The 27,868-nt window shown below is 41.7% G+C and overlaps 1 protein-coding gene across 1 annotated transcript in view; it reads left to right on the forward strand.

Annotated features, from left to right (window-relative positions):
• The window catches only part of cubn (cubilin (intrinsic factor-cobalamin receptor)), a 110,181-nt gene that overhangs the window by 26,950 nt on the left and 55,363 nt on the right, over positions 1-27,868 (forward strand). The window contains exons 16-27 of the mRNA XM_078291476.1: positions 1,099-1,261; positions 6,589-6,779; positions 8,379-8,535; positions 10,027-10,202; positions 11,496-11,661; positions 12,922-13,147; positions 13,416-13,546; positions 14,511-14,700; positions 15,304-15,464; positions 16,373-16,554; positions 17,321-17,477; positions 20,441-20,631. Of these exons, the coding sequence (XP_078147602.1) occupies positions 1,099-1,261; positions 6,589-6,779; positions 8,379-8,535; positions 10,027-10,202; positions 11,496-11,661; positions 12,922-13,147; positions 13,416-13,546; positions 14,511-14,700; positions 15,304-15,464; positions 16,373-16,554; positions 17,321-17,477; positions 20,441-20,631 (2,091 nt within the window). The remainder of the gene's footprint in view (positions 1-1,098; positions 1,262-6,588; positions 6,780-8,378; positions 8,536-10,026; positions 10,203-11,495; positions 11,662-12,921; positions 13,148-13,415; positions 13,547-14,510; positions 14,701-15,303; positions 15,465-16,372; positions 16,555-17,320; positions 17,478-20,440; positions 20,632-27,868) is intronic.

Genomic DNA, 27,868 nt, shown 5'->3' on the forward strand with positions numbered 1-27,868 from the left:
AAAGATATTAAATATCTGCACAAAATATCTGCAGCTTTAATCTAAAAGTATCGGTCAAAGCCCATATCGGTCAAACCTTATTTGATATGTCCACCTATGTAACACTGCCTGACATTTCCATGTGATAGTGCTTCTAGTAGGTTACCATATGTCACCATGGCAGCTAGTGTTAATTTGTCTGGTATGCATAATCATTATACAGTATAAATACATTTTGGTCTTTATTTGTTGAGAAGGGTATCATTTTTATCAATGACATTATTGATACAACAGGTAATATTTAAGAAGAAGAATTTTGTAATATATATGGAAATGTATGCACACAAATTCAATATTATCAATTAGTTGCTGCAATTCCACTGATTTGGAAAAAGAAGTTGAAGGGGAATAAGGAGAAGTAGACTGTTTGTAAACCTAGTAGTAACAAGTGGCTATCAAATATAAAGATCAACCATGTTATATACAGCTTTATGTTAACAAGTAACAATCTAATTGATACTCCATATAAAATGCTTTGTTATTGGGAGGAAATATTTGACACACCCAATCCGTGGAGATGAGTGTTTAGTTTGATTTATAAGATTAAAAAGGGCTAGGGTTAGGGTTAAAATATACAGTTTTTCCAAATGAAAGTGCTGTATAAGATACTGGCTACAAAGAAGATGTTAAATGTATGGGGTATTGAAGAATCTTATTATTGTCGATTTTGTGCAGATGATAGTTAGGATTTATTGTATCTTTTCTGGTTCTGTCCAATAGTAGCGTCCTTTTGGATAGAGGTAAAAACAAATGGCTAGAACCAGTATTACAAGATTTGGACATTTCTGTGCAACCTATTATAATACTCAGAGATCTAAGGGATGGGTGTGATGCAATTTGTAATCTTCAAATTTTATTAGGGAAGTTTTTAGTTTAGTGAAAAAGAGAAGTCAATTAGAATACAAATACCTAATATGGATCCTTGGCCCTATACACAGTCCTGTCAATGTTGTAATTGAATATCATTGTGCTTAAAAAAAAAAAAAAGGAAGAGGGAAGCAGGGAAGAGATTTAATGAAATGCTGTCTGAGTGGCGTCCTGTTTGGTTGTATGTTGCAGATCCGTGACGGTCTTCTACCTCAAGACCCGGTTCTGGGGAAGTACTGCAGTACTGCATCCCCTGCTCCACTACAGACCACTGGCCCAGCCGCCTGGATCCACTTCCACTCCGACTTCAGTGTCTCTGACCGAGGCTTCCACATCACGTACACAACATCACCATGTAAGACATAACAAACAGCACATACACCACCTCACCACTTAACATCCATACGCTGATCAGACAGGAGACTTTTTTTCTCCCGCTCAAATACAAAGCTCAGCTGTGAGCGTCCCTTGTAACAGTAAGAGTTCAAATGGCAAAAGGAGCATTACATCATTTTCAATGCGATATAACTATTTAATTAGTGTTAGCTAGCTAACCAGAAATAACAAAGGGGATAGTGTTGTTGAAAATAAAAATGGACAGGAGAAAGTTTGCGCTTTCTCTTGAAGAAGAGGATGAGTCCATTCTGAAATGGAGGATGTGGGTACATGACATCCTCCTAGGGAGAACAGAGCACTGACAATTTTATCATCTTGTCCAAGAGCTCTGCCTAGATATTGCCAGTTTCAAAAGCTATTTAGCTATAGAGGAGTTTGACTGGCTTGAAAAAATTATCGTGTCAACTCTCTTACTGTGTCAGCTAGAGCTCGCCCTTTGAGCTCACAAGGTGATATTGCTTGGCTGGGGAAGGCCAGTTGGTGTTCAAGTAGTTGTTAATTGCTGGGAGTAGCTTGAACTCCTCTGGTGAACCGGTACTTTTTGGCACAGTCATTCTACAGCGTCAGCTGTAGCGTCAGCCTCTTGCTGTCAGCCCCTGTGCATGAAGACTCCAGGCGCACAAAGACTAGGGAGTCTCTTTGCGGGAGTCCATCGAGGGTAGGGCACAGAATAGGGACACACAGCTAGGGTTGGCTAGGGTTGGCTAGGGTTCTTGTAACTACCTTTCCTAGTTAACTGCTTTCCTGTCTGCTACACTATGTGTCTCTCTCCCATCCCTGTTGTAACATCAGCTCAGAGGCCCCGTAGACATGGCACTATTTTCAGGTGTAGAAACCCATGTAATCTTATTTACCCAATTTGCACCAGTAGTCCTTCTCTTACTATTGCTGGAGGACTCTGGAACTGCCAGTCGGCAGTTAAGAAAACTGAGACCATCTCAGCCCTTGCTCTATCTCAATCCCTCCACTTTCTGGCCCTCACGGAGACCTGGATCATACCTGAAAATAGTGCCACCCCATCAGCCCTCTCTGCTGCTTATTCTTTCTCTCACACCCCCAGAGCCTCTGGCCGTGGGGGAGGCACCGGACTCCTCATTTCACCCAAGTGGACCTACACTGTCACTCCTCTTTCACACCTTTCAATATCCTCTTTTGAATTCCATGCTGTTTCTGTATCTCTACCTATCAAGCTCAACATTGTGGTAATCTACCGCCCCCCCGGTCAGCTTGGTGACTTCCTTGACGAGATGGATGTCCTCCTCTCCTTTCCTGAGGATGGCACTCCACTCATTCTTCTGGGTGACTTCAACATCCAGCCAGAGAAATTGCAATCTCTGGCCTTCCTTAGCTTTTTCTCTTCCTTTGACCTCTCCCTCTCTCAATCTCCGACTTACAAGGCAGGGAACCTGCTTGACCTGATCTTCACCAGATCCTGCTTCACCTCCAACCTTACTGTTACCCCTCTTCCTGTATCTGACCATCACTTTATAACCTTCTCCCTTCCCATCTCACCCCCCACTTCCCACTCAACATCCACTCACACTATCACCACCACCTAAAAGCTCTCTCACCTACCTCGCTCTCTTCTGCTGTCCTTTCCTCGCTTCCCTCAGTCGAACAGTTCTCTCTCCTGTCCACTGAGGAGGCCTCCACTGCTCTTCTATCCTCTCTTTCCTCCTGTCTTGACTCTCTCTGCCCACTAACCACTAAACCAGCTCAATCCTCTCCACCCGCTCCTTGGCTGACTGAATCTCTGCGAACTCATAGAACAGAGCTACAGGCAGCTGAGAGGAAATGGAGAAAATCGCAGCGCCCTGACGATCTCGCTGCCTACCACCTTCTCCTGTCCAACTTCACCTCTGCTGTGTCAACAGCAAAGACTTCCTTCTTCATTACTGAAATCCAGTCTTCTGCCTCTAACCCCAGTAAACTGTTTTCCACCTTCTCCTCCCTCCTCAACCCACTCTCCCCTCCCCCTCCCTCTTCCCTCTCAGCTGATGATTTTGTCACCTACTTTGCTAAGAAGGTGGATGACATCAACTGTTCCTTCCATCATCCAGCCACTAACAACACTATTCCTTACTCCAAACCTGCTTCTCTGCCCCTTGCCCCTGGGCTTGCTTCCTTCTCTACCCTCTCCCCAGAAGATGTCCTCACACTTGTCAGGTCTAATCGAGCCACCACCTGCCCCCTTGATCCTATCCCTTCCACTCTTCTCCAAACCATCTCCACCGACATCACTCCCTTCCTCACTACCCTTATCAATTCTTCTCTGTCCTCAGGCCTTGTTCCAGCTGCTCTAAAGACCGCCAGAGTCAAGCCTCTTCTTAAGAAACCCTCCCTTGACCCTGCTGCTATCCAGAACTACAGACCTGTATCTCTTCTCTCATTTCTATCCAAAACCCTTGAGCGAGCAGTTTCCAACCAACTTTCTCTCTATCTCTCCCAGAATGACCTCCTGGACCCTCTTCCATCCAGTTTCAAGGCTTCTCATTCTACTGAGACTGCACTCCTTGCTGTCACAGAGGCCCTGCACACTACCAGGGCTTCATCCCTCTCCTCTGTCCTTGTCCTCCTTGACTTGTCTGCTGCTTTTGATACAGTTGACCACCAAATCCTTCTCTCCATCCTATATGAACTGGGAATCACGGGATCTGCACACTCCTGGTTCGCATCCTATCTATCTAACCGCTCTTACCAAGTCTCATAGAGGGGATCTCTGTCCAGACCCTGCACTCTTAACAACGGTGTCCCTCAGGGCTCATTCCTGGGGCCCATGCTATTCTCTCTCTATACTAAATCCCTCAGCCATGTGATCTCCTCTCATGGCTTCTCCTATCACTGCTATGCCGACAGTCAACTCTACCTCTCCTTCCCCCCCTCAGATACACAAATTGATGGACGCATCTCCACATGTGTCAAAGACATCAGTGCTTGGATGTCTGTGCACCACCTCAAGCTCAATCTTGAAAAGACGGAGCTACTCTTTCTCCCAGGGAAAGATTGCCCTCTCACAGACCTCTCCATCTCCATTGACAACACTACTGTGTTACCCTCTCAGACTGCCAAGAACCTCGGGGTGATCCTGGACAACCAGCTGTCCTGCTCTGCCTACATTGCAGTGACAACCCGCTCCTGTAGGTTCTCCCTCTACAACATCTGCAAAATTCACCCGTTCCTTACGAGGGAAGCGGCACAACTCCTGGTCCAGGCACTTGTCATCTCCCATCTGGACTACTGCAACGTTCTTCTGGCCGGGCTACCTGCCTCTGCCATCAGACCTTTACCGCACATTCAGAACGCTGCAGCCCGTCTGGTGTTCAACCAACCAAAATTCTCTCAAGTCACTCCCCTCTTCTGGTCGCTTCACTGGCTTCCTATCTCTGCACGCACCAAATTCAAGACACTGGTACTCGCCTACAGGGCAGTACATCAGACTGCCCCTCCCTATCTGCAATCTATGGTCAGGTTCCAAACCTCGCCTCGTTCCCTCCGCTCCTCCACCCTTGCAGGTCGCCTCGCCCCTCCATCGCTACGTGGGCTCAGAAGTCGCTCATCCCGGTCGTGACTCTTCTCATCCCTGGCGCCACAATGGTGGAACGAGCTCCCCCCTTCTGTCAGAACGGCCGAATCACTGCCCATCTTTCGGCGGAGACTAAAGACACATCTCTTCAGGTTACACCTAGACCATTCTTGAACTAACCTATCTTCTTACCCTTCTTAAACTTGAAAAAAAAATAAAAATAAAAAATAAATTCAACGAATGCTACTTATTCCTATTAAAAGTCTTAGCTGATGAAGACTGTGATGCACAGTTGGTTTCACTACTGTTGACAAAATGTACTTATTGTAAGTCACTTTGGACAAAAGCGTCTGCTAAATGACGTAATGTAATGTAATGTGATATAACGTTAGCTACAGTTAGCTAAGTCGCAAAAAGCAAAAAACAAGCCAGCTGCTAAAGTTACCGTTACTTACTGGGAAACGATTCTCGGCAGGGATGTTTCCATAAAATTCAATGTCGCAGGGCTGTTAGACTCTTAGTTTTGCTTCTCTCACAGTAATATTTATTTATTTGATCGTATAAGCAAGGTTGTTCTCAGATGACTAAAATCAACTTCTCTGTTTTCTCCATTTTGAATTCTGTTGTTTAAGTCTTGTCCTCCTCAGATTTAGTCCCTCATCTCGGGCAATTTGACTGGTCATTCAACCAGAGGGTGACATTGATGTAATGTACAGGCGTGTTTAGAAAAAAGTCCTATGTGATCACAGCCTAATATATCATATGCTGAATAGACTTAAATAAACCATGAGCATTGGAGAATAAGAAAAACAGTGGTGGCTGGATTTTTTCTTGCCAGTGCTACGGTGGTGCTAGACTAGTCAGCGAGGGTGCTTTGGTATTTCTAGGACTATGAAGATGCAAGACCAGACACGGACACGTAGTATTAGATTATTATTATACAAGCCTATTGTAAACACTTCACACAAACAGTAATTTTTGCACAAGCATCACCATTCCCCTAGGGATCAATAAAGTGCAACATAAATGAACCACAAAGAAACCAGTAAGGCCTACAACACAATCCAGAACCACATACCGGTAGGATATCCACAGAACCACCAAGCAACAGACAAAATACGCAACAAATGACACATTTACTATTTATCAACCCACTTTCAGTCCAAACAGCACATCAATAACCATCCATCACATAAATTAACCAGCCTTGGCTAAGGCCTATAAACATGTATGCAACTGTCTTTCCCATTTAGAAAATCCTCCAAATCCATAGCAACTGATGGACCGTATTACAATAATCCAAACTTTAAGTGATGAAGGCATCGATTAGACATTCCGCAGAAGCAAATTTGAGGTATGGGCAGATCCGGGCTATGTTTCGGAGGTGAAAAAAGGCCAGCTGTCTGGTTTTGTGTAAGTAGGGTCCAAATAAAAGTGCAGAATCCAGGATGACTCCAAGGTTCTTTACTTGCAGGGAAGGTGGGACTGTCATATTATCAATGGAGAGGCAGAGGTTGCGGGCTGAATCGGATGTGGACTTGTAGCCGATGAGGATTATTTCAGTTTTGTCTGAGTTTAGTTTCAAAAAGCTGCTGTGCATCCAGGATTTGATATTCTGCAAATAGTTGTTGAGTGTGTTAAAATTCACAGTCCGAGTGGGGAGCAAGGTCACTATCCGTCGTAGGCAGGGAAAGTTATCCTTGCTATATCCGTTGAGATAAACAGGAAGTGGAACCCCTCACCCTGGTATTTGTGTCCTATAGCTGACCCTGGCTGTGGTGGTACCTACACTGACAGCGAGGGCATCATCATCTCCCCCAACTGGCCCAACAACTACGCCCACAACCGCCAGTGTATCTACCTGATCCGGCTGCCAGCGGGCGAGGTGGTGGCCCTCAACTTCACCCACATGGCCCTGGAGACCCACAGCAGCTGCACCTTTGACTACGTGGAGGTAAGATCACTGGGACTCATTTATGAATCATACATATGAAAACATTTCTTTCTTAAATCGTGCCTACAAACAATTTCATGAAAAAAATGTACCTTTCAGCATCACCGTCACATTCAGCATTTTTTCTCTTGCTTGACACTAAAGTCACAAGCAATTTGAAATGCACTTATGGTCAAACTCACTCAAGATATTTATTCTTTCTAGGCTTTATGCTGAATGTAAAAAAATATATATTTTTAAAGCTGCACAGGCAAGGTTATCATCCTAAATCACAAAGTGCAGCTGCACCAGAGAAGAGCATCCCATCCCCACTCATTGAGACATCGTAGATTCACCCTATTTGCCCCAATTAAATTCTGGTGTCGGTATGGTCACTGGTGGCAAATATTCTCCACACTGGAAGTGATGAATCCAAACTTAAGAGTGAAATCAAAAAGTGTCTCCAACAGCAGTGAGTGAACGCTCACCCACATTACATCTCATGCGTCTTTCGTCCCTTTGGTATCCTTTTGTATGTTCTTTGTGAAGAATTGATGATGTGTGTTACTGCAGGGTTAAGTGTGGGCGAAATGGCCTGCAGGAGGTTGGAGGGTATGGGGTCCAATGGACAGGTAGTGGGACGAGAGTCAAACAGAAGCTTGGAGACTTCCTCCTCAGTAAGAGGGGAGAATGAGAGGAGTGAGGCCCTGTTAGCTGGAGGGGGCAGACTGATTACCTTATCAGTAATGAAGGAGGTGAAGATGTCAGCAGTGAGCAAAATGGAGGGTGGAAGTGGTGGAGGGTTGAGGAGTGTGTTAAAAGCTGAAAATATTTTTCGAGCGTCTGTGGCACTGCTGATTTTGTAATGAAGTTCAGTTACCTCTCTGCTATTTGGAGCAACTTGCAAAGTTGGTGTCTCCTCCTATTCACCCCCCTCCTTGTCCTCCACCTCACCTCCTCTTCATCCCCCTCTTCCTCCACCTCACCTTTTCATCCCCCTCTTCCTCCACCATAACTCCTTCCCTCCCCTTCACCTCCTATCATCATTCCCCTTCTTGTGCTCCTTTGCCTCTACCTCCTCCCCTATCTACCCTACTCCACACCCTCCTTCATCTACTCTTTCACCCCCATCTCATCTACACCTCCCTCCAACTCCTCCTCTCTTTCCCCTGCCTTCTACATCATTTCCATCCTCGCTGTCTCTGCTCTCATTTGTCTTGTCATCCCTTTCACCCATCCTCATCCTCGCTCTCCTGTTATATGTTCTCATCCTATCGACTTCTCCTCCTCCGCTTCCTCTAACCCTCCACATTGGTCTCCTCCTTGTCCTCCTTTTTCTCCTATATCTCCTGTTCATGTACTCCTCTTTCCTCTTTATTCTCCCTCTCTTTCATCCCCATCCTGTCTACTCTTCCATCTCCTCTACCCCCTCTTGCTCCATCTATTTTTTGTTCTTCCCCTCCTACCTCTTCCTTCTCCTCCTCTGCCTGCTCCTCCTGCCCCTTCTCTTTCTCCTGCTACTCCTCCTCCTCCAACTCCTGCTCCTCCTCCTCATCCTTCTCCACCACATCATTCCTCTCCTCCTGCTACTACTCCTTCTCCTCCTCCCCCTCCTCCCAGGTTCGTGATGGCAGTATGGAGACTGATCCTCTGATAGGAAGGTACTGTGGGAGCTCCCTGCCGGCTCCCATCCTCTCCTCCTCCAACTTCCTCTGGATTCGCTTCAAGTCTGACAGCTCAGTCAGTCGGGCTGGCTTCAGGGCCGTGTATACCGTCGGTGAGATATCACACACACATGCATGCACACACATCTGATTCCAGTCCCTGAAAATTTAGCTTAGCATAATAATAATAACTAGGACTGCAAGCAGTCATGGACAGGGCTGGCAGATGTAGCGTAAGAGGAAAAAGAAAGTTACAACAAAGAAAGCACATTTACTCAGCATGACCCAGTGCTTGAACTCACAACGTTTGACACTAAGGGCAAGTCACAAACTTGCTGAGCTATCTGAGAAGTGACTTGGCAACAGGCGGCTTTACACTATGACTGAGGCAACCACCAGGGTGCATAAGATCTGTCCATCCATATTAAGGCAGATTTCAAACTAGTGTCAAATATTCAGTTTTCAAGATAAAATTCTGAGAATGTGTGTACTTTATCTAGACAACACGAGATGTCTGTAATTTATTTTTACAAGTATTGAATGCTCCATAAGTGAAAAACTGATGTTTAAAGATGCTCTATTTTCTATTGACTACAATGGTTTCCATAAGGACAGAATTTCAAATGATTTTTAAAAATTCTGTTTTTGAGCTAGAAGTCTGAAATTTTGTAAGTTGCATATATGAAGACATGAAAATATTGTATTGTATATTTTTTTACATGAAGATTGGACATGGAATAAGCAGCAATTTACAGTGGCTGTGTGCAGTACCATTTGCAGTCAGACATTTTGATGAGCTGTGGGCTAAATTTTTGATTAAATGAAAAACCCCACAATAGTTTTATTTGGGCAGGTCTACTGATGCTCTGTAGCAACTTTCATGTAATTTGTGCAAAGTATGTGGGACTAGTTAAATTTAATTCGTTTTACAGTTTTTAATACATTTTCACTGTCTCTGATAAAGACACAAGATTAGCAATTTGTAAACACTATTCAGCAAATTATCTAGAGGGGCTGGCCCCAAAGGGATGCTAGATGGCGGTTGATTTGTATGTGCCATTACTAGTGTCCCAAAGACATCGATACAAAACAACCTACCAAGTGCTTCACTTTTGTGTGCAGTTTCCAAACGGCTGCTGTTGTGGCTCAAGCTTTCACCCTTCCTCCTTGGCCTTAGCGTCATATAGACGTTACCGTCAAAGTTCCAATAAAGTGTTTACACTCACAGTTCACGTAGCCCTTCAGAATAAAAGTCCCTCGGCAATATACCAAAACCTGTGAGAGAGAAGGAGTGTGCACGATACTTTGCGGGTTACTTGTTTGTATTTATTTATTCATTTATTTTTATTTCAGTTTTTTGGAATAATGTCCTCTTGAATGGACTGACTGTTCAATAATAAGTTAATAAGTTTTTTTTCATCACCATTTAGTTTTGCAACTCAATTTAATTGAAAAGCATTTCAAAAGCAAATTGATTTCATTTATGCAATGGTACAAAACAAATTGGCAAATAAATGAACAAATACCAGCATGTGGTATTCCGAGTCTAATGTATGGGCATTCCATCCGGCCACAGTCTAACCATTTATCCTCCTTCTCCCCAGGCTGTGGAGGTACTTTCTCGGGGGTGGGGCAGATCCGCTCACCCTACCACCCCAATGCCTACCCCCACAACAAGGAGTGTGAGTGGGTCATCAACCAGCCAGAGGGCTATGTGGTCACCCTCAACTTCCTGTCCTTCGACATCGAGGGAGGCTCCTGTCGTTATGACTTTGTCGAGGTATATATAGAGAAGGGCTGCACGATAAAGCAATTCATACAATCAAGTGGTTGCATCCACAAGTGCAACTGCATTTTCCAAAATGCAAGGGGTTTTTTAGGAATTCTTCAAAACATGGTGTTCTGGTTTTGACACAATCCATGGTCTACACCAGTGATTCTCAATCTGTTTCATATTAAGAAAAGGGGACAAGGACATTAGGGACACGGACCCCCATTTGATGTGATTTTGTCTCTCGGACCAGAATCTGGGATATTGTTATTGTTAGATATGATTTTGTCCAGAATCCCATAACTATCTGTATTGTAGGTAGAGAGAACAGTGAAACTATGACCAAAACAGTCATTCTTCTACATTCTCTAATTGTGTTAACTTCTTGTAAATGAAATAATGGTGAAGTTTAACAATTCATCAATTTGCTGGAGACCCACTGGAACCCCTTCAAGGACCCCTGATGGTCCCCGGATCCCATGTTGAGAACCACTGGTCTACACCATGTAAATAAAAACAGAACTAATCTTACAAATTAAAATCTCGATTCAGCCCTATTACTGGATCAAAATATCAAAATAGTCTACAAAATGAAAGCTAATGATGTTGGAGAATACAAAGCAGTGGCAGACAATACAAAGATAACTTTTGTGCTTCTCGTTTACTTTCCTAACAAATTCAGCGCAAAATAATACAGATAATCACAGCAAATTTGTGCCCCAGACCAACTCAGCGTAACGTAACGTAACGTAACATAACGTAACGTAACGTAACGTAACGTAACGTAACGTAACGTAACGTAACGTAACATAATGTAACGTAACGTAACGTAACGAATAAACAGAACAAGAACTGATTAATTAGCATGAGCAGCCACATCAACAACAGTCACCATGGCTGAACAGACAAATAAAAGGGCACAACCTACAGAAACTCAAACAGAAAAATCAAAAGAAAATCCAAGAAAAAAGACGTCATAGTACCAGCCACACTGTTTGACTGACAAGTGATCTCTTGGAGGTGTAGTGCAAAAACACCACAGCCATGACCGCTTAACACCAAAGATGGCAACAAAATTAACAAAACAAAAAAACAGTTACCACTTTAAATAAATTTAAGGCAATGCAATTAGATGATGTTTTAGGTTGCGTTTTTGTTGATCTTTTTTGAATAACACTACTTAAAGTCAGTTTTGGTGGAATTCTTCTTAGTTTTAGTTAGTCACACTACAGACAGTTCTTATCCTATATAATGTCATATTTTTCTTTGTTTCCTTCTTCTCATCTTCCCACCCTCCTCCAGGTCAGGGATGGCTCCACGTCCAGCTCTCCTCTGCTGGGGACCTACTGTGGTGTCCAGATTCCATCCAGGCTCCAGTCAACCCAAAGATCCATGTACATCCGTTTCAAGACCGACTCCTCTGTTAGCAACCAAGGCTTCACTGCAGCCTACGGCTCTGCCATGGAGGGTAAGAGTATTACTGAAGTTCATCAAGAACTCCAGACTCTGACTGGCTTCCTTTTAGGCTACTTAAAAACAAGTGTACTTGTCTGGAAGGTCAAGTCAGAATTTTATCACAGATAATCTAAATTATTCCAGAATTTTTTTGGAAAACCATTAAGTCATTGTCTACAATTATAATTCCCTGAAGTACCCTCATGTGTGTTCAAGGATTCTACTGCTGTATATAATAAGATTGAAATGTTGAGTTGTTTAAATGAGCACTTTATAGCCTCTGGCTCTTTGTTTGATTCTGTTTCCTCTGCCTCTCCTGTGCAATTGCATGTTTATAAATCCCCAAGCAATGCTCAGTGTTAAAGATTTGGACCCCAAAAAGTCTGCTGGTCCAGATTCTTTTAATGTTTTAAATGTTGCTCATTTGTTTGCATTATCTTCTTCCTTTTTTAAAAGAGGGACATCCACTGTCCTTAATAATTATAGACCTATTTCTACATTATCTGTACAACCAAAATACTGGAATCAATGGTTATTGAGCAACTCAAGGAATTTCTATATCCAAATGATACTTTATCACTTTATCACCTGGACCTGAATTTCCCCAAGGGGATCAATAAAGTACTATCTTATCTTATCTTATCTTATCTTATCTTATCTTATCTTTACCAATCAGGTTAGGGTTAGGGTTAGGGTTAGGGTTTAGTGACACAGCAGTCAGGAGTGATGTTATTGCTGCCCTAGACAATAATACATATTACATACCTTTTTTAATCTTTGCTTAGTATAGGACTCTTAACTCAAGCAGTGTGGTGGTTTGTAACCTACCTTTCTGATAGAGTCCAGTGCACTCAATTTGATGGTTTACATTAAAACATGCTGTCTGTTACTTAAGGAGTGCTCCATGACTCTGTTCTTGGCCCTCTTCTATTCATGTTAATAATCTAGGCAAAATGTTTCAAATGCTAATCTTAATCTATATCCTGATTACATGTTCATTTACTGTTGTGCTACTAAGATCACTGAAACCTTTCAAAACTTCCAAGCTGCTTTTATCACTGTATAAGCAACCTTATTTTATTTGAAACTTGTCAATGCTGAAAAACCAAACTCTAGATTGTTTACAAACTTGAATTTGAATTATTAAATGTTATTTAGATATCTTAATTGGTGACTGCATTCTAAAGCTACTAAAGCTGCATGGTTTCTAAAAGTATTCCAGTCGAAAGTTGACGAAAGTGTCCAGTTCATCCCTGTGGTTTCCCTGCACCAGGCTGTGGTGACACCCTGAACACTCCATCGGGCAGCATCTCCAGCCCTGGCCACCCCACCAGCTATCCCCATGGCGCCAACTGTACTTGGTACATCAATGTTGCCCCCGGTAACCTGATCCGGCTGTCCTTTGACTCCTTCAACCTGGAGTACCACACCAATTGTATCTTTGACTACCTCGAGGTCTACGACAATGGCACTGTGCAGACCGGAACCAAGATCGGCAGGTACACAACACTATTAGTCAGCATGGTACTGTGCCTACATGCAGATATTTGTTTGCCCAGTCCATAGATAAATCTCTTGAAACTCAACAATTTTGACTACCTTTTAGTAAGTACTTTCCCATACTAACAAGAGATGCTATTCCCCTCTCCATTGCTATTTATAGTACAGTTTTTCCCCTGATGTCAGTTCACCATTGTCACCAAGACCAATTCCTCTACATTTATTGTAGTTGGTGCGTAAAGTGATTGTGATTCTGTGTGTGTGCAGGTATTGTGGGCGTTCTGTGCCACCATCTATCACCAGCACTGACAGCCTGCTGACCCTGCTGTTTGTGTCTGACTCCAGTCTATCCACTGAGGGATTCTCTGCCAGTTATGTATCCATCAATGCCACCACAGGTACACTCACCTTCACCAACCATACAGTCCTGATACTGATAGAATGAACAGAGATCTTCCAAATCAATGGCAATTAGGGTTAGGGTTAATTAAAAAATCTTAACTTTCAAAATGTCCCTCTATGACGTTTCCTTGACACACTTTCTTACATACATACCAGTGTTGTTACATTGCAAGGAAATAGTAGTTAGAATTATATTTACTTCCTTCAGTTGATGGCTTGTTAGCCTTAGACCCCCAAAATACACTGGCTTTTCTAGGGTTAAAAGAGATCATAACAGTTATGAACAATAATGATCCTGCTACCATGAACCCAGCTGTTGATTGAAATAGCATTATAGATTATATAACTGTGAAATGTAAAACAGGTTGACTGAGTGGGTATGAGTGGTTCTCATTCAATTCTTTCCATACAACTTTTCAGCAAACAAGTTCTGTGAGAAGACTGGTGTTTTCACCTCTGTGTGTCCATTATGTATTTACTTGGCTTACCATCATCTCAAAACCACCATGGTGATTTGGTTAAAGAGCCAACAATTTGGTGTATCCATTTAACAAAAAAAGATTTAGATGAGAACTTCTCATAACCACACATTCATTCCATATTCATTCCATTTCAGTTTGATGGATTAAGTTACCTATTTCCGTAGAGTCAGTGGACTTCCTCTCTTCTGTGCTTAGTTTTCCCATTTCCTTAGACTGGGTTGGGGTGTTGAGGGATCAAGAGGTGTGCAGAAAGTGCGGGGTTCTCAAATTGTGGTGAACAGTTTCATTTCACTATAATTTATTTGACTAGAAATTATCCCAAGAGAATATATGACTATTGTGGTCATAGGATTCACTGTCTATTATCTCCCACATGCATTGTTCAACGAGGATCGGGATACTTTTCATCTTGTTAAAAGACTGACCCAGACAGTTTGTACAGGTCCATGTCCTCATCTTAACCTCTCTCTCTCTCCAGACTGTGGTGAGATCTTCACCTCCCCCACAGGGTCCTTCAGTTCGCCCAACTACCCCAGCTACTACCCCACCAACAGAGAGTGCATCTTCAAGATCATTGTTCAGGTCAACATGCAGATCATGCTCAACTTTACCGACTTTGACCTGGAGGGCTCTCCTCCCTCGTGCAGCTATGACTATGTGGAGATCAGGTGAGGATTGAATGAGCAGAACGCGCGCACATGAGCGAAATGTTGAGCGGAGTTTCAACTCGCTCCACTCAGACATGCTCAGGTGGTGACCAATTTTTGACACATCGAGGTTTGAGAGTAAAACGCCATGCACCAAATGCTGGTGAAATTAGTCTTTGGCTGATAAATCGATAACTGTCACCCACCACATTGGCCAGTAACTTTTTGAGACGCTTACATTTGAACGCCTTGGTTATATTTAGTTCTGTTGCACTTCATGATGAATTACAAACTTCATCCATTGTATAAGTGGGTGTGCAAGTTTTAACACACAATGCCTGATACAGGAAATAACACTGGAAATGGGTAGGTGACTTCTGTGAAAAAGGTATATTAATTGTTAAATTGTAATTTTAAGTTTACCAGCCCTTGGTAGAAGAGTCAAAAAGTTAATTTCAGACACTGCATTATTATTTATTATTTGACACGCATATTTCACTGTGAAACCTAGGAAATGTATATGATCTCTCACAACTGTTACATTCTGTTGCCTATACACCAGAGAAACATCCATATTCCTTCAAAATGACCAATGAGATTTTGAACTTCCACCTTCTCCTGCAGGGATGGTGGCTATGAGACATCTCCCTTGATTGATAAGTTCTGCGCCAATCAGAGGCCTCCGGTCTTGGTATCCCATAGCAACCGTCTCTGGGTCAAGTTCCGGTCTGATGTGTCCATCACACGCCGCGGTTTCACCGCCCACTGGGATGGCACACAAACAGGTGAGTGCGCGCGCGTGCGTGTGTGTGTGCACAACAGTGTCCACCATCTATATGTACTGTATATCAACAAATTCCCATGGTTCCTTTTCCCAGTATGGTCCCAACACAACATTTTTATTACAAAAGGAGGGAGTTAGGTCGTTGACTATACATCCTCATGAAACCTGGCTAGTTCTGAACCCTCAGCTACTCCTGCATTTCACGCTGCTCTCAGATACATGTCCCTTTCCATTCTAGCAGTCAGAAACTGCTTTAGCATTGAGCAACTAACTACTAGTGGATATCTATTAGGCTTGTGCGATATCCAAAATGTAATATTGCGTTATTGTCCCGCCAAAATATCGTGATATACGATATTATTGGGGGGATGGGGGGTTATTTCTTCTAAATTACATCAAATTTCTAGGCTATAATAATAATTACTATTATTTACAGCCTAGAAATTTGATCTTACTATGCATTGAAGGAAACAATGGCCATTTGGTATAATTTGCTCATTCCAGCTATTTCCAGAAAAATGGTCTAATTGTGGAAAAGGGAACCCACTTGAATTGAGACTAAATTTTCACTTCAAGTATGATTATTTTTGTTTTTTTACTATCCTACCACTAGTAGATTAAAGGTTTATAAGTTTAAAAGCTTGTACAATTGTGATCTGAGCAACACGATTCCTTGGCCGGGAACGGGGGGCGCAATATTCAATATCACGGGAAATATTGCGATATTCAATATCGAATATCAGCCCAAGCCTAATATCTACCCTAGGAATCACAGTGTACATGCAACATAGTATATTCAAGCCATGAAAACCATGGAAATGGTGGTGACCATCTTTTCTTGAAAATAATAAGCCAAGACTTGACCTCAGTGATAGTATCATAGAGTATTCCCCCTGTCCTCTCCCCTAGGCTGTGGAGGGACTTTGGCCACCCCATCCGGGGCATTCTCCTCCCCTAACTACCCCCTGGCCTACCACCCCAACGCTGAGTGTTACTGGACCATCAGGACCAACCAGGGCAGCCAGCTCCTCCTCTCATTCTCTGATTTCCACCTGGAGGCGAGCTCCAGCTGCTCCTTCGACTACCTGACCGTGAGTGCTACACCTCACACTGTGTGAATACACGCTGTGGTGGTCTGAAGATGATTTGCTGAAGGACTAAAATTGAATGTTGATTTTATTGGAGAAATAATTTCTGAATTATATTTGACTTGAAAGGGGCATGTAGCAACTCCTGATGCTGGTAAGTATGTTATTAAGTATGTTAAAAATATCTTGAAAAATTTCAATAGTTGTGTTCTATTTGGATAGGAACTATTTTTTCTCAAAGACACACTACCTTCTAAGCTGGTGTAAGCATCCATGAGAATGCCACTGTCTCCAAAAATAATTGCTGACAGAAAGCTTGGTTTTTTACAATTTTTTCAAGATAACATACTGACACCGGTATGATTACACTGTGAGAGTCGTGTTTTGTCTATCATAGTTTTCAAAGAAGTTTTGTACGCCCCTCATCATGATGAGGATCATGACGGAAAACATGTTATTTGAGCCCAGGGTTCAAAATACCAAATTATTCCTTTAATTCCCCTTTTATATTATTTCATTCATACACTTCTACTTACTATGTTCAAGTGTTGAAATTGTCAAATGCATATGTTTAAATGACCCTCTTGCTATATTCCTATTTATATTCTATTTTTCTTTGTTGCATCCTATTACTAGTAACTGTTGCAATGACCTAATCATTGAAGATTCATCTGATCTTATTTCCCTTATTTCACTATTAATTTTTGCCTCTGCTCACTTTGTTGGCATCACTGGTGTAAAGTGACTGTGTGTGTCTCTGTGTGTCCAGGTGTATGATGGGAACAGCAGCAGTGCTCCAGAGTTGGCCAGGCTGTGTGGCAGCCAGCTACCCGACTCCATCAACTCCTCCAGCAGTCAGCTCTATGTTAAACTACGCACCGACAGCAGCGTCAGCACCGGAGGCTTCCTGGCATCCTACACCACCAGTACGAACACACACAGATACACACACAGACAATATAGATGATGGATGATATACACATACACATGATAGAGCCATGATACACAAGATACACAAAATGTACACTGTGCATATACACTGCCCGTCAAAGGTTTGGGGATACCTGATTGAATGTGCTGTGTTTTTCCATTATCTTAAAGCCATTTTGATCTAAAGGCTTCTGCTTAAATGCTTGAAATTTGTTTCTTAGACAAATATAAATAGTGAAGTTGATCCTATGTATGAATTTCTTTCCAAAGCCTTTGTCTTTCCATCAAGGCAAAGGACGGCTACTTTAAAGGATCTAAAATATAAGATAGTTATAGTAGATAGATCATTTGTTTAACACTTTTTTCGGTCACTGCATAATTCTGTTTGTGTTACTTCATAATTTTCAATGTCTTTACTATTATTCTAAAATGTGGAAAATAGTAAAAATAAAGAAAAATGTGGTGTCCCCAAACTTTTGACGGGCAGTGTATACATACAACCTCAGACACTGGCACACGCACACACACACATACACACACACACACACACACACACACACACACACAAACTAGATCTACTATAAGTACACATAAAAGGAAGCCAGAATTTGTTATCTTGGTGTGTTGATATGGCAACAGGGTTAGATAATGCAAAGAGGGAGTTCAGGAGGTGAAGGGGGAGGGTTGGCAGAACAAAAGAATGTCAAGTCAAGTTTATTTATGTAGCCCTCCATAACAAAAGCATGTCTCAAAGGACTTTACAGAGAACAAGCCTACCTAGATCTAATTAATCAACAGTCAATCAAAAACCAAAATGATGCAATACAGTATGCAAGAAAATGAAACAGACAGCCAACAGACAGTGATTGCTCCTCTTCACAGATAAAACTCAACGCAAGCTTAAACATATTCCCTATCCGGCTAAACACAGTAGAAAACCCAAATGGAATTTAGATTAAAATATTGAAATAGTTTTCTGTGATGAGAATTTTTTTTCCTCGTGGCGTGTCAGAAAATAGTGCACACTTGACATTATGTATTAGGGCTGTCAGTTGCCCCTAAAAATGAGACTATGAATACTGAAATTAGTTAAATTCAACTGAAATTTTAATATTAATGATGAAATGTATTATATTGTATTATATTGACACATGAAAGCAGGGTGCAATAAATGGACAGTGAGTTATAAATAAATTCTATCTGGAGTAGATTCACAACATATGATTTTTCCATTATTCAGTTCTTGAAAGATTGGGGTTGGTGTTTTGTTTTGCAAAAGAAAAGATAAGAGCAAATCACTGGATAAGTCTGGGTAGCATCTCCTCATCAGGCTGAGTTTTTCTACCATGATGCCACTAGCAAGCATGCGTGTGCTGACACCAAACTAGCAGCAGCAAAAAACACAGCAAAAAAAAAATGCTATTTCTGGCACATTCAACGGGCAGGTTGGGACTCAAATTCCCTCTGACTGCCTTATTATGCATTACCAGCTCAGTGATCCAAAGATAATGATGATATTCCATATTTAATATTATTTTTGTCAAAGCAGGTTTCACATTTGTCAAATGGTAGTAACTCTTCAGTTACTGATCTGCTCCAAATAAATGGAGCTTTGCGGTAGATCAGGCAGAGCACAGTGGTCATGCGTCAGGCACTCTACATGTCCACCAATCACATACCACCACGACCTAACTCTGCTAACTAGGTGGTCCATATAAACAGATCAAGTGCTTACTTATCCTGCTTACACTTATGCTGCTGCATTGCATTGCTTCCTGCTCCACCATTGCCTGCTAATACTGTCACAGTGATCACAGCACTCAGGAATTCATGCTATGTTAGTGTAACCGGTGAAATTCTGCATTGTGTGGACTTAGGGCCTGCCATGACTTTTTTTTCTTAAACCACTTGGGCCTGAATGTTAGTGTGTAGTGAAAGTTCAGGTCTGCAGGAGTGTTTTGAAATAGAACTTGTGCTGTTATAATGAAAGGTAAATTGTACAGTGTCCAATTTAGTCAGAAAAGGTCAGAATAATATATGTATATATATATATATATTTATATATATATATAATATATAAGAATGGCACATGGTATGGCATTTTTCACTATTATTGTGACATCAAACATTAATATGGATGCTCACGTATTGAATTGATGATTAAATACAAGGTAATTGGTTTAAAACAGTATTTCTACATTTTTAAAATCTTGCGCTTTTATTTTGAAGGCTAAAAGCCCAAACCGGATGTATTCTTTTCTTGTAATTACGAGATAAGTTATCTCGTAATTACGAGATCTTTATCTCATAATTATATTATGAGATACGGAAGTCATAATTACGAGATACGGAAGTCATAATTACGAGAAACGATTTTTTTTTCTTTGGTGAATGCAATACGCTTCTGTAAATATTAACTTAACTCATACAGTAGATAGCAGATTTCATTTGTTATATATAACTTTATATAAGGGCCAGTACATGAAAATCTATAAACTAACAGGTGCCTCCAGACTTAATGACACTAGGGATAACAAAAATACAAATATGAATGATAAAAAAATATAAGATGGATTATGATATAATATGGGAGGAAAAATGACACCCACCTCTCCCATAGGGGAACACAGCAAAACGGGAGAGGTGAAAAGGGGAGAGGTGAAGGGGGACAGAAGGAGGGGTGCAGGAGGTGGGGCTCTTACTGTACATACTGTATATCACAGCAGAATTCTCAAAAAAAGTCAGGTATACAAACTAAAATTACTGGTTTAGTGTAATTATACATGTAATAACAACTCTGTTACATTGGCTCAGTATGTCTGTTATATTCTCATCATATTTAGTGATGTGCATCTCTCAGGCTCCCATATGAGGGGGGTTTGTCTGAATTGCATTACAATCACATTTTTATTGTGCCAGATCTGTTTTGTTGTCTGTGTGTCACTGTGTGTGTGTTCAGAGTGCCGTGGCATGCTGATCTCAGGCCAGCGTAGAGGAGTGCTGGAGTCTCTGAACTTCCCCAGCAGCTACCCAGCCAATTCCCTGTGCAGCTGGACCATCCAGGCAAGCAGCGGAAACACTATCAACTACACCTTCATCGCATTCGAGCTGGAGTCCACCTCCAGCAACTGTATCTACGACTATGTCAAGGTACACACACACACACACACACAGGCTTTCAGGTGACATAACCCACCCGCTGGCCACCACATTGGAGGTCCGTAGCTCTTGGGCATCAAGTGGCTTTGAACAGCTAGTTGCATTTATAAATGTGCAACTTGGTCATCTCAACAGAACTGAATAGACTGGGAGCTGTGATTTATTTATTTATTTATTTAGTAGTTTATTTGATAGGGACAGTGTAGTTAACATAATTACACTTCACAATTGAAATATAAACGATGTGTGCACATGGAGTTTGTAGCTACTGCTAATTTCCAACCCCTGTCCCTAGTTGGGCTTTTAAATAGGAAGTACAGAAATAAAAAAAAATACCCTACATTATACATCATCACAATTACACAACATCGCACAATGTGCACACATAACACTACATGACACAACAAACAAGAGATTCATAAGTGCACAGTCCAACCAATTGGCTGTTTTACGTCATAATCGGTCAATCTTAAGATTACAATATAAAGACTGGCTACAAATGAGTACAAGCCTGATTATATTTCAGCCAGTTCTTGACTTTTGAGTTAAACATTTTACTATCCTTAATTCATTTTATTTCAATTGGTAGTTTATTCCAGAGTTTGGTACCCTTTACAGAAAATGCTGATTGTGCAAAAACAGTCCTACAGTGTGGTTCCCTGCTTGTTTAAGCTGCTTGTTTAAGCATTTGTAAACAAGTTTAAGATAGGAAAACTGAATAAAACTCTCAAAACGGAGAAGATTGTACTTTTACAGGATATGACAGTGATGCCACCTTGTAGGTTTTTTTATCTTGTATTTTCAGTGATTGGTTGTATAGGGAAGTCATGCATTTAACAGTAGATTAGGGTGCTTGGCTCCAGACAGTGTTCAGATAGCGTCAGGTTGTTCGCTACCTAACCACAATATCTGGTCAGGAACCATCACTGTCTTACATCTGATTAGTATACTAAAGCTATAGACACATTAGGCGACTTTGCCTAGGATTTTCAGTCATAGCCTTCATTTGCATAATCCTAAAGCTCAGTCAACAGCCAATGAGATCTCAAGCGGAAGTACAATACACAAAGAAGATATTTCTCTCTCATCTCTAATTCACGCTGAAGAGTAGTCAGCCCATCATTTCCGTGACCAAACAAATGTGGTCTGCTCCACGTTATTTATCTGTGCATAAATTAGGGTGCACACTGGAACAGCAGCGACAAGCTTCTTGCTCTCCATTTTGCTTGTTTGCACTTTCACGCAGTGCTCCTATAACTCTGGTGTGCCTCACAGTGATTGACTGTGAGGTCGAGGTACTCTCACAGCGCAAGACCAGATTTGGAATCGTAGGAAAATGTTATGAGGGTATCGTGTAGATAGTCATCCCCTGTGATGCCTAGTCGTCAAATCTGACACCCTCTAGGACAGAAAGGGCAGCGAGATTCAAAAACTGCAGTCGTTAAATTTGGCAAACTCTCCAACTAGAAGTTGTGTAATGTGTACCTGACATAACTCATATCTAGTTAACCACAGTTGCTTTGCTAAATCACTGGATTTTCATACCGCCCTGGTGACTTTATTTCTAAAAAGCAACTAGTGACAAATCCAGAGACTTTTTCCGACCACGGGGGACAATAATAATGTTTTGACTCCCAAAGCATGCAGTATTTGCGGCAAATTGGTGCAGCTGATGGCGATTTGCGTTACTTGTTTGTCTAATCCAAAGAGGTCTGATGATCACAGTGCTTCCCATACACAACATTGCCCCCCTGAGAACGGGGGACTGTAGCAAATATAGTCACATGCAAATTAGTGTGTGACATCTTCTAATGACTTCTAGCAAGATTATGAGCAGCCAATAACTGCTCTCTGTGGAAGATAGTTGAAAACACTGTGCTAACAAAGCCAAAAACCAACCAAACAACTCAGAGTGTTTTAGAATAGAGACTAGGGCTAAAGACTAGACAGTTTACTGTGTCACAGTAACCTATATTAACCAAATCCACCTTATCAGACCAGATCATCACTTTTAATTGTGTCTCATGTTTTTTTTTATATCTCATTTACAGTTATTTATTCTTCTTTTAACCTTTTCTTTTTATCTTGTTTGTGTTTCCTATTTCTATCTCCCTATTATGTATTTTACTATTCTTGTCTGCCTTCCTGTAAAGCACTTTGTAAAGTCTGCTTTTAGATAAGTGCATTTAAAAGATCCTATCCTTATATGCCTTCATATTTATTCTACTATATTTATACTACTACTATACTACTATGATGTATAATTTGAATGTCAGCCTAAAAATATGGCAAACACTATTAAGGTGGATAAAGTGAATTGAGCAGGTTTACATCCCTGGTCTAAATATAATCAGTTAAGTTGCTCAAATCGTTCCACCCTGCTGCATGTATTGATTTCAGCTCTGGGAGCTTTTATCCTGATGTTTGCTTGTAGTGTTTTGAAGAGAGTTAGGGAGCAAGAGAGTTTTCTGTTGGTATTATATTCCCTCCCACAAAAACAGTACAGCTGTAGTAGTGTGTCAGTGGAAACAGCTTCAGGAGAAAGAACAGAAAAGAAGGAAAGGAAGGAAAGGAAAACTGACTGAATGTTTTTCTACAGGCCGCCTCTGTCACTATGGTTACCCTGACACATAATGACATCATTGGCTCACAAGAAAAATAGACTCATTATGTGTGTGTGTGTGTGTGTGTGTGTGTGTGTGTGTGTGTGTGTGTGTGTGTGTGTATGTGTGTGTGTGTGTGTGTGCTGTTCAGCCAGGCTGATCTCATCCTGTCATTGCATTCCTTTCTGTCTCTCACACAGCAACTCCAATCAGTGGTGTTGGTTTGAAATAATACAAAACCATAGAAAGTAGGTAAGTGTGAGTGTGTAAGTAAGTAAGTAAATCTTTTTAAAACACCTCACATAGCAGAAAAGTGGCAGAGGATACAAAAACAATGACAAGCAAGTTAAAACAAACATATTTAAACAAAATGGACATAAAACACAGATCAAACTTTAAAACGACTAACCTATAAAAATGCAGAAAATACAAACACAAAGAAAATCAGTTAAAACAAACAATCAAACATATTTAAACAAAATGGACATAAAAACAAAGATAAAACTTAAAAACCAATGGAAACGAGAAATTAGTTTCCAGGTGCTGCTTAAAACAGTCAACAGATTTGGCAGATCTAACAAATTTAGGGTGACGGTTCCAGAGAGACAGAGCTAGAACAGTAAAAGCATGGTCGCCTTTTGGTTTAAGGCTCAAGCGAGGAATGGATAAAAGGCATAGATCGGACAATCTGAGTGACCAACTGGTGGAATAAGGGATCAACAGCTCAGTAATGTAAGTAGGGGTTAGGCTGTGCAGAGCCTTATAAGTGATCAATGATCATTCTAAATCTCACAGGAAGCCAATGAAGGGAGATAAGAATTGGGGTGATATGGGACCTACGGCTAATTTTTGTTAACAGCCTCGGTACATTTTGTACCGAGTCAGAGCAGCTTGGTTAAGGCAGGTGAAAAGGGAATTGCAGTAATCTAAACATGAGAAAATTATGGTATGAGTACTAGTATCAGTAAGTAAGTACTAGTCAAAAACAACACCAAGATTGATGGCCTTAATGTTAGTAGCAAGGGGACCAATACACTAATCAACCTCTCTGGCAAAATGATCAGGGCCAATCACAAGGACCTCAGTTTTGTCAGGGTTAAGCTGGAGAAAACTGAGAGACATCCAGGCCTTAATGGCAACAGTTATGAAGGATGGCCAGATTATTCAGGTTTTTCAGTTTGACAGAAAAATATAGCTGCATCAGCAGTTATCAGCGTAACAATGATACAAGATGCCATGGAAAGGGCTGAACAGATGACCCAGAGGAAGCATGTATAACGAGAACAGGATAGGTCCAAGGATTGACCCCTGAGGGACTCCACATACAAGAGGGGCGGAGGAGGACACATAACTGTTGATATAAACATTAAAATACTGTATCTGTTAGACAACTAAGAGGAAACCCATTTAAGAGCAGTACCAGAAATACCAACTCAATTGCAAGGCCTATCAGTTAAAATGGCATGATCAGTGGTGTCAAGCAGCACTGGAGTGGAATATTCACCTTTGTCTAGACGATCCACCAACATTGCAACATGGAACATCAGGACCATGTATGCAGGAGGAAAGACAGCAGTAATAGCAGAGGAGATAAGGAGGTACAGAATATCTCTCCTGGGTCTGTGTGAAACCAGATGGCTCCAGTCAGGGCAGGTTAAACTGGCCAGTGGTGAGTCCATATTGTACTCGGGACACCTAGAAGACTCTGCACCACATAAAGAGGGAGTAGGGTTCATGCTATCAAAAGAAGCTCAGAGGGCCCTCATCAGCTGGGAACCCATCAGCTCAAGGATCATTACAGCAAAATTCCATACTACACATAAGAAAATAAACAAATAGTACAATGCTACGCCCCCACCAACGACGCAGATGATGAAATCAAGGACCACTTCTACAACCAACTACATCACATACTCCAGACCAAGAAAGGAAAGGACATCATGATTTTAATGGGAGACATGAATGCGAAGATAGGTGGAAACAATAATGGTTATGAGCTGATAATGGGAAAGCAAGGGCTTGGAACCATGAATGAAAATGGAAAAAGTTTTGCAGCAGTCTGTGCAGACAACAACTTGGTCCCACACAAGGATGTCTATAAAGCAACATGGGTTTCGGCCAACCACACAACTGAAAATCAGGTTGACCACATCTGCATCAGCCGGAAGTTTAGGCGCTCACTGCTGGATGTCAGGGGAGCTGACGCTGGGTCTGACCATCACCTAGTCATAGCAAGGACCCAGCTGAAACTGAAACGAATGAATCCCAGAGAAGGAAGAGTCAAATTCAACATACAGCAATTTCAAGACATAGGCACATTGGAACTATACCAAGTCACATTACACAACCGGTTTCAAGCACTACAAGACCAAGAAACAGAAACCCCAAGATCACTGGAGGAGATGTGGAAAGGTCTGAAGACCATATGGAAGGAGACATGTGAAGAAGTGGTAGGGAGAAAAAAGACAAAAAGCAAACCCTGGCTATCCACAGAAACATACAAAAAAGTGAGTGAGAGAAGGGAAAATAGGAGGTAGTAAACAGATGGAAAACTAGAGCAAAAAAGGCAGCAGCACAGAAAGAATATGAAGCAGCAAACAAGAAAGTGAAGAAAAGTGTCAGAAGGGACAAAAAAAAGTACATTGAGGATTTAGCATAGCGGGCAGAGGAAGCAGCAGGAAAAACTAATCTGAAGGAACCCTATTTAACCACAAAGAAGCTCACCGGCAAATTCAAACAAGCACAAGTACACATTAAGGACACAAAAGGTACACTCCTCACAACCAAGGAAGATCAACTTCAGAGATGGACTGAACACTTTAGAGAGCTGCTCAACAGACAGCCCCCTCAACTGACAGCAGAGATTCCACCAGCTCCAAACCTGCTGGAGATAAACTGCAACCCCCCCCACCAAGATGGAACTTAGGAAGGCCATTACGGCCTTGAGAGGGGGTAAGGCAGAAGGGCCGGATGAGATACCAGCAGATGCCCTCAAGGCAGACATTGAAACCTCCACCAGCATGCTTCACCACCTCATGCAGGCTATCTGGGAGGAAGAAAAAGTCCGGTTGGATTGGCAACAGAGCAACATTGTAAAGATTCCCAAGAAAGGGGACTTCAGGGAGTGCAAAGACTACAGAGAAATAATGCTCCTTTCAACACCAGGGAAGGTGCTCAACCAAATTCTACTGGGGGTTTGAGGTTTCAGGTTTCTGAGGTTTCAGAAAGTGGTTGATGAAAAACCAGGCTAGCTTCATCTTGTGGAGACCAAATTGCCACCCTCAGGATTATCATCGAACAATCCATAGAATAGAACTCTCCCGTCTATGTCAATTTCATAGATTTTGAAAAGGCATTTGACAGTGTGGATCATGAGATACTGTGGAAACTGATGGCGCACTATGGCATCCCGCCGAAGTTCATCAGCATCATCAAGACCACCTACCAAGGGATGCAATGTCGAGTTCTGCCCATCAGAGGCCTTTGAGGTCCTGACTGGAGTGCGGCAGGGATGTTTGCTCTCGCCCTTCCTCTTCCTCCTCTGTATAGACTGGACCATGAACCAAGTAACCAACAACAGCAGAACCGGCATACAGTGGAGCCTGACCGAACAGCTAGAGGATCTAGATTTTTAACTGAGTTGAATCAAGGGTGGGTTTTGTGAAGAGTGGTTGGACACTTGCTGTCTTAAAATAATCACGTACGCAGCCAGATGTGAGAGATTGGTTAATAATGGACAGAAGGCTGGGCCTATGACTGGCAGGACCTCTTTAAGAAATTTTGTAGGTATTACATCAAAAGGACTGGAAGACGGGCGCATGTGAGATGCAATATCCAAGAGATTTTGCAGGGAAGTATGGGTGAACTCAGACAATAATATAGGGCAAACTCCTGGGACAGAGCACAAAACACCAAGGTTAAAGTTTGACCTGAGACCATTGATATTGCCAACAAAGAAGGATAAAAAAATTCAGTTAACAAGGCAGGGACCGCAGGAAAGGCGAGATTCACAAACTGATTAATACTATTGAACAAGAACCTAGGGTTATGCTTGTTATTACTAATTAAGCCAGAAAAATAGGCTCGCTTCTTTGATGTTTTGATTAAGTTTATTTTATAAAACCTTTATTCAACATCAGTTCGATGTTCATGGATAAAAGATGTGATCCTCTTTGATTGGGGTGAAGACTGTCATGTTTAAAAAGTTCAGACCGTTTCAGGAAAGAGGTAAAATTATCCACAAAAACGATGTCCTTGGTTTTACAGTAGCCGTCAAGCCAAATGTGAAGTTGGCGCAGGCAGGCAAAATTTACATCACCAAAACTAGGTGTGTGTGCATGTGTGTGTGTGTATCTTTTGACCTTGTTTACAAGTAGAGCAAGTGCCCCATAAATCCCACAGTGACACAGAAGCAAAGTTGATGGCAAAGACACGCAAACATAATTCATAAATGTTTCATGCTGGAGCAACCGCCAAATGGGCAGACCACATTTGATCATGCTCCATAGTGCCACCATAAGGACAACCTTGCAATAAGACCTATTATTTTTTAATTTCTGAAGACACACAGCATATTTAAACTGCCTACATCATACCTATTTCACAGTTTGCTTGATCTCTGCAAA

This window comes from Centroberyx gerrardi, chromosome 22 (assembly GCF_048128805.1).
Source record: "Centroberyx gerrardi isolate f3 chromosome 22, fCenGer3.hap1.cur.20231027, whole genome shotgun sequence".
NCBI lineage: Eukaryota > Metazoa > Chordata > Actinopteri > Beryciformes > Berycidae > Centroberyx > Centroberyx gerrardi.